The sequence below is a fragment of the Crocodylus porosus genome, unplaced genomic scaffold (assembly GCF_001723895.1).
Source record: "Crocodylus porosus isolate Cpor-Errol unplaced genomic scaffold, CroPor_comp1, whole genome shotgun sequence".
Taxonomy (NCBI): Eukaryota; Metazoa; Chordata; order Crocodylia; family Crocodylidae; genus Crocodylus; species Crocodylus porosus.
The window spans coordinates 28,817,514-28,825,160 of NW_017728886.1; the positions used below are offsets into that span (position 1 = coordinate 28,817,514).

At 46.0% G+C, this 7,647-nt stretch overlaps 1 protein-coding gene across 2 annotated transcripts in view; it reads right to left on the reverse strand.

The window, feature by feature from the left end:
- Nucleotides 1–7,647, reverse strand: part of PDSS1 (decaprenyl diphosphate synthase subunit 1) — a 34,217-nt gene that overhangs the window by 5,657 nt on the left and 20,913 nt on the right. For both annotated transcript variants that reach the window (XM_019531766.1, XM_019531775.1), the window contains 2 exons: nucleotides 3,557–3,637; nucleotides 3,256–3,369 (listed from right to left, as the gene is read on the reverse strand). In XM_019531766.1, the coding sequence (XP_019387311.1) occupies nucleotides 3,256–3,369; nucleotides 3,557–3,637 (195 nt within the window). The remainder of the gene's footprint in view (nucleotides 1–3,255; nucleotides 3,370–3,556; nucleotides 3,638–7,647) is intronic.

Below are 7,647 nucleotides of genomic sequence, written 5' to 3' on the forward strand. Positions count from 1 at the left end.
CTAAAGACATTACATTAATTTTCCCCTGCTATTCTATCTTACTATTAATAATTAGGGTCTGGCCTACCTTAGGAAACCTGTGAAATTAAGACTTAGAAATCAAACTAAAAGCCAATAATTGAGAAGAACAAACTCCACTCCTTCGAGCTTTTCTTATCCATAATTTTATCTTATCTCACTATGTAAAGTAAAATATCTTCAGTTTCTTCTACTAGTAACCTAGCTGGACTGGTGAAAGTGGCTAGTGGGACTAACTCACAAACAACCAAAACCTGATGAAATCCCTCAGTTGTAAAACAGGTGATTTCAGAATGGAAGCTTATTAAATGACAGCATTAACAGTACCAGGTGACTATTTATCTTGGCATGAAAAACAGGACCTGCCTTGACCATAGCTGCTTGTTGAAGTTTTTATAATGTTCCACCTACAGTGCAGTCAGAAGACCTTTTTAATGGGGAATAGTGTTACTAACCAATGAACAAGTCTGACTGCTGAGAATAATGTAACCTGATTTATTCATCACAGCAAATTAAGTCAATGGGAACTAAATTGTTGACTTCAGTTAGGGGGAACTGAGGGTAGTAATCAATCTATATGGACATATGCCACAACAATCCCTACTCATCTACTCACTTTCTAAATTAAGTTTTAAAAAAGTTCAATACATTAAATAACAAGGTTATTCAAAAGCTTGTTGCTGATCTTAAACTGCCTCTTCTTGGGTGGTATCATGTCTTCTTGTTCTATGTGGTGTCACTTCTACGCTCTTTATTGTCAAATACTAGGTCACACTTGGACAATATGCAAATATAAATAATACAGTAATAATTTCATCCAGTTCTAGACTAGAGTTATCAGCACTCCACAGGCTAAACAACTTCATGTTCTTTTAAGTCGTATGCAAAATTTGTATTTCTCTACTTGCTAGTATTCAGTTCTTTTGTATCCTCTTTACCTATTTATTGCTGTTCCTTTTTTAGTACCTCAGCTTTATATCCCTCTCCCTTTTTCCCTAGACAATGCTGAGCACAGATGATTAACTGCAGTAGGGGCCAACTTTTTGGTAAGTGTGCCACAAGTTAAGCCCTGCGCCCTCCCTGACTGCCACACCAATCCCCTTTCCCTGCTGGTCTGTTCCCGCCTTTCTGCCTTGTGTTGCCTGCTTCCTCCACAGCCTGCAGCTCGCCCCACACCTGCAGGCTGCCCACCCAATTAACTGGATCTTACTGGATTTGAATGAGTCTTCATGAATCCCATGGCATATCCCATTACAACTGAAACTTGTAGACTGTGTAAAGTCTTGCTCTCAGAGAGCCAAGTCAGCCTCCCTTTTTTTTTCTTATGTGGCCACTGTCTTCTTGTCTGGTCTCAAAGAAGCTCTTTTGCTGTACTCTCCCTTGTGTGTATATGCATATCCTTCTTGTTCTCACTTAGGACAGAACACTCCCATGCACCTGTACAGGCTGGGAACCAACTGGCTAAGCAGCAGCTCTGCAGAAAAGCACTTGGGGGTTACAGTGAACAAGAAGCTGAACATGAGCCAACTGTGTATCCTTGTTGCCAAAGTGGCTAGCAGCATCCTGAGCTGCATTAGTACAAGCATTGCTGGCAGATCAGGGGAAGTGATTATTCCCCTCTATTTGGCCTTGGTCTGGAGTACTGTGTCCAGTTTTGGGCCCCTTACTACAGAAAGGATGTGAACAGGTTGGGGAGAATCCAGCAGAGGGCAATGAAAATAGGAGGCTGGGGCATAGACTTCTGAGAGGCTGAAGGAACTGGGCTTATTTAGCCTAGAGAAAAAACTGAGAGGAGATTTGATAGCAGCCTTCAACTACCTAAAATGTGGTTCCAGCAAGGGTGAAGCTAGACTGTTCTCAGTGGTGGCAAATGACAGAACAAGATGCAATGCTTTCAACTTGCAGCAAGCGAAGCTTAGGTTAGATGCAAGGAAAAACTCTCAAAAGGACAGTAATAAAGCCCTGGAACAGGCTACCCAGAAGGAATGTGGAATCTTCATCTTTGGAGGTTTTTAGGACCCACATAGACAAAGCTTTGGCTGGGATGATATAGTTGGGGATAGTCATGCTTTGAGCCAGGGGTTGGACCGAGGTCCCTTCAACCCTAATATTCTATGATTCTTTCCTTCCTCCCCCAGAAGAGTTTAAATACACCTAATGAAGGCCTGTGTTATTACAGGTAGATAGAAAACTTTCTTAAGTGCTTTATCACCTATGACATACCTTCTGCCCTGGTGAAATCAGGAACTAAATCACTGGTTTCATTTGGAACTGATAGTGCTCAGTCTCTCTATATGGACAGATGCCTCTGTATGGAACATACCTTTTGCCCTGGTAAAATCAGCATTGTGGTAATCAGCAGTTGATGCTGTTGGTTTGAGTTATTGCTGCAGTGAACAAATGTGCAGACTTCCAGTGTATAACTCTTCAAACTTTCTGCCCAGTCATTCCCAGACTCCTTCCTAACTTATAGGGGTTAAGGAAGGCTGCATGGCCAACAGCTGCTTTCACTTTTTTTATTGTGCAGATAAACCCATGACGTACACAGGATACTTGCAAACAGGAAAAAAAATACTGCTCTACTCTTAAAAGGTGCAATAGTAATTATAACGCATACCATTCCCTTTTATAATGCATTCTGCAAGGGGTTCTTAATGTGCTTTACAATCACTATTTACGTAATGGGCCTCCTGCAAGGGCTGGAAGGCAGGCTCCTCATTTGAATGGTATTTTATGAACATTTCCGGACAAATTTTTCTGCTACATTTTCCAGGATTATTTTTCAGCATTTCTGCATTACAAAGAAATGCCATGCTATCAAAGGTACTTTGTTTCAAGTTTCCTAACAACTGGAAAATGTCATTTGAAATAACAATTTTGACTTCATTAGCAATAGCAAGTGAAAATAAAGTTAATGTCTCAGGTTATCACCACTAAAAGAGCAGAAGACAGGAGTACCTGTTTCTTTTTCAGTTAAATTACTTTCAAGACAAAAGTTGCAAGCTTACCTGTGTGACTACAGTGTCTCCATTAAAATCAGTCAGTTATGTTTCTCTTTCCATATAAATAGCAGAGAAACTTTTAAAAAAATAGGAAAGTGTGATCGGAAAGTCAGCAACCATCAGGAAAAGTCAGGGAGAGATAAAGTATCTAAAACTGCTAGACTCATTACTGACTAGATTTTTAGTTGATGGTGTCCCTCTTAGTCAGAAATGAGATTTAGTTTTTGATCTCTACCTGTCGGCAAGCAAATAAAACTGGGCCTGTGGCCAATCCAAGCTTGAGATCCGCTGCTGTTGGCTTCCCCATTTGGTCAGCACATGATGTAAAATCCAGCACATCGTCTATTAGCTGAATAAAAACATACAGGTTAATTTAAACACACTAAAAAGGCCATATAGATGTATTTTAATTGTTACATCTAATTAGAATAGGATTTAAATAAATGGATTGCAGTTTGGTTTCAAATGCAGTTGTAAGAAGCATGCATTTTAGACTCTTCATTAGTTCAGTAGAAGCAAAGGAGGGAGTATGTTACCTGAAAAGCTATGCCAACATTTTTTCCATACTGATATGCAATCTCATGAACTTTTGGATCAGGGCAGCCCAGAATGGAAACCTGGAAAGAAGTATTAAAAAAAGGTTCTACTTAACATTCACTTTCAATATATCCGATTGTATTTGAGATGTAGCAAGCGTTTAGACAGTAAATGTCTGGGAAGAGAAAAGCCACATCAGCAACATTCCTGAGTATTAATTCTTGTGTATGCATATATAGCAACACAAATAATTTAATGTCATTAGAAAATAAGACCCAAAAGAAATGCAGCATTAAAAATATATTAAATTCTTAGCCAGTGATTCTGTCTTTCTAGACTTGCAGCACCCCTCAGAAAGTCCCAGTTCATAGCTTTCACTTGTTTCTGGACTACAGAAAAATGCTGAAGCAATTCCTCTGCTGCATAGCACTCAAGGACCACAACCACAACAAATGAGAAATTTTTTTTACAACATGGATTCCTATTTGAAATCTTTCAGTTTATCTTGTGAATCACGTGTAGGTGTTTGCACACCTAAGAGTGCTAATACTGTACGGCACCCTTGAAAAGAACTCAGCATCTCAAGGTACCATGGCATTCTGTCTGAGAATCAGTGCACTAGACCAAAGCAACACTTATGAACAAACAATAAGGAAGCCTAAAGCAGGAGAAGTATTGGAGCTGCAGCTGCAGTAAGGGAAGTGGTTCTCGGGTTAAAAGTATAAGGCAACCCCCCCCCAACCTAACAGACAAACTCTTAGTAGAATACCATATAGTATTTCTGAGGGGACAGAAAAATGAACTATGTTGCTATAATACCTTTGTCTTCATCAACTCTATATTAATTAAAGAGAAAGTACTTGTTTGAAACTTGATAGTGGGGTGTGCCAAAGTGTAAGACTGAATAAATACTGCTAAAATGTTGTACATTTGCTTAGAGACTGATTGGTGCCACTTGGTAGTCTAATTATTTCCAGGTCAATAAAGCAACTAAAGAGAGAAATCCATCCTACCTTCCTATAGGGAGACTAAAACTGCTGTGACTTAAAGCGGAAGAGAGAAAGGTAGAGACAGTTAAAAGACATTCTAACTGGTCTTACATTTTCACTGTTACAATGGGATCAGAGGAGAATATAAGAATGTATGTGCCACACTGGGCCAGACCAATGGTCCATCTAGCCCAGTATCCTGTCTTCAACAGTGGCACAAGTGGATGCTATAGAGGGAGAGCACTGAACTGTATCTCCCTAGAGCAGAGGCAGGCAAAATACAGCCTGGGATGATTGCCCAGGGCACTGACCTCCTCACCGAGCCCTGGCTGAAAAACCCACAGCTGGCGGTGCTGGAGATGGAGGTGTCCTAGGTGCACCAAAGGGTGATCCTGGCCCACATCACTTGTTTTGGAGCCCTGGACTATGCTAGGCAGGGCTGGGTGTATCCCTCTGCACTGGCCCAGCACATGGAGCTGCCCAGGCTGTATGCTTCCTGCTGCATACTCCAGGAGGTAAAGGCTATTCTGCCACCCACTGCCCTTGCCTACATTGACCAGGTCCTGCGTCAGGACAGTCCCTGCCCCCAGAGCTCATTGTGGGGCCTGTGCTTTGGCAGGCCCCACAGTCCTCCCTGCCCCACCACCTCAGCAGGCTGGGGGACACCAAACTGGTCCACTTCCAAACAGCCCACCACCTCCAGCGCTACACGCTCATGCTCCGCAGTTCATCACCATGTCCTCATGTCCTGCCCTGACAACAAATGGTGGGACACACTAGCTGAGGGCGGGGGAAGGGTCCATGGTGGACTAGCTTGTATTTCACCTTGATCCTATGAGCTACTGGGGACCTCAGTTGGCGGCTCCTCCACGGGGCTGTCTCCATGGGTGTATGTTGCACGCTTTACGGACACCTTTGACACTTGCCTTTTGCGCCCAGAGGGAGACTCTGGTGCAGAGCTACCTCATGTGCACCAGGTTGCAGCCCCTCTTCTGCCTCCTCCAGAACCTGCTGCTGAGGTTGTCTGTACTTCTCCCTGCACCTTTTCTTTTACAGACTCCCTGTCCATTGCCCCACCACGTCTTGAGACCTCTGGGTCAACCTCCTCACGGCTTTGGCTAAACTGGCCATCTACAAGGCCAGAAAGGAGGCTCTGGCTGGAAGGACCCTGAGTGAGTGAGGGGGTGCTTTCCTGGCACTGCTCCACTCATGTATCCAGATGGAGTCTCACTGATTGGCATCCACAGGCTCCCTCGACTCCTTCAGGGGGCGGTGAACATTGGGCCACTGTGCTCTGTTCAGTGTCCTCATCTGATGACCTAGTTATTAATCTATAGCCCTACTCCTGTTTCTGCTTTCTTTTATTATTGTCCCAAGCAATTAGTTGGTATGTCTCCAGTGGCCTCCCTTTGTAAAGGGAGGCTTATAGTTTTTCTGTGATGGGCTAAGGCCCATGACATCAAGGCATATCAAATAGGCCTGTCTTCAACAGTGGTAGAAGTCAACGCTACAGAGGTAGAGCATTGAACTGGATCTCTCAAGAGCAGAGACAAGCAAAACACAGCCTGTGGGCCAGAACTGGCCTGCCAGGCCATTTGATCCAGCCCATGAGACTCCTCTAAAACGCAGACAGTTAATACCCAACAAAGCACCGGTGACAGGAGCTGCTGGCTGCAGGAGCTGCCAGCTGCAGCGCCAAGCAACTCTGGCTCTGGTTGGGTTTGGAGTTGGTCATGCCGTAACCTGACCTGCCCTGCCATGCCCCCACCCCCAGGCTAGCAGAGGTCTTCCCTAGTGCCCTGTGGCTGTTCCACAGTCCTCCCTCCATTTGAGAGTGGAAATTCAGGTAAGAACAGGCTGGGAGGGGTGGACCGCCAGCAATGGCCCCACTCTGTTTGCGGGACTCTGGCTCCATGCCTCCACATGCCACTCCTGGGTACAGGTTCCAGGAACACCACATAGAGGCATGGAACCGGCCCAGCCTGGTGGTGTGAGACTTCCCATGGCTGCTGGCACTAACATGCCCCCTGGCCAGGCTGGCTCCATGCTGCCATGTGGGTCCCAGCTATGCAGCTGGAACCACGTTCTGCTGGTCCCATGCCGCACCATGTAGGTTCACGTGTCACGTGGAATCATTAGCCAGAGCCAGGCCAGGCTGGCTCCGTGCTACATGTGGGTCCTGGCCCTGCAGCTAGGAACTGTGTGCTCCCGAGGCAGGCCGACTCCACGTGCCGTATGGGTCCCAGCTGCACACTGCAGCTGGGACAGGACTCACATGGTACAGCATAGCGCTGGCCTGGTAGAATGTGGTTCCTGGCTGCAAGGCCAAGACCCGCATGGCATAGCACAAAGCCAGCCCCACCTGCCCCACCCTGACTGTGGTGCACAGTTCCCAGCTGCAAGGTCAGAACCCATACAGTATGGCACGGAGCCAGGCCAACCTGGCCAGTCCCGTCCCAGTAGCACGCAGTTTCCAGCTGCAAGGCTGTGACCTGCACAGTGCGGCATAGGGCTAGCCCAGTCTGGCCCTGGAGAATGCAGTTTCAGCTGCGTGGCTGTGACTAACAGAACTGGAGCTGCGTTGTACCAGGATGGGCCAGGCTGGCGGCCGTGCCATATGGGTCTTGGCCTTGCAACCAGGAACTGTGTGTTGAAGCCGGGACAGGATGGATGGGGCTGGCTCCTCACCTTCCACCATACCCCCAATATACCCAGATCCTCCACACACAACTCCCACCATAACCCCCTCACACCCACCATATCCACACACACATACCAACACCCTCCCATCCTCTCCACCATACCCCCAAACACACCCACTCCCTCACAGCCAACACACTCCCACCCCCCACCCTAAACGCACATCCCAGACTCGCTTTCCAACCACACAGCCCCCCCACATACACCCCGTACCTCCCCAATATACAAGAGTAAGAAAGTATTTTGAGCAATTATGCAATTGCCTCTAGATACACTATACAAACGCACTTAAATAGGGACAAGGTCGAACGGTCACAAACTCCTGTAAGACCGTTTCAGGCTGGACATAAGGAAGAATTTCTTTACTGTCTGAGCCCCCAAGGTCTGGAACAGTCTGCCAG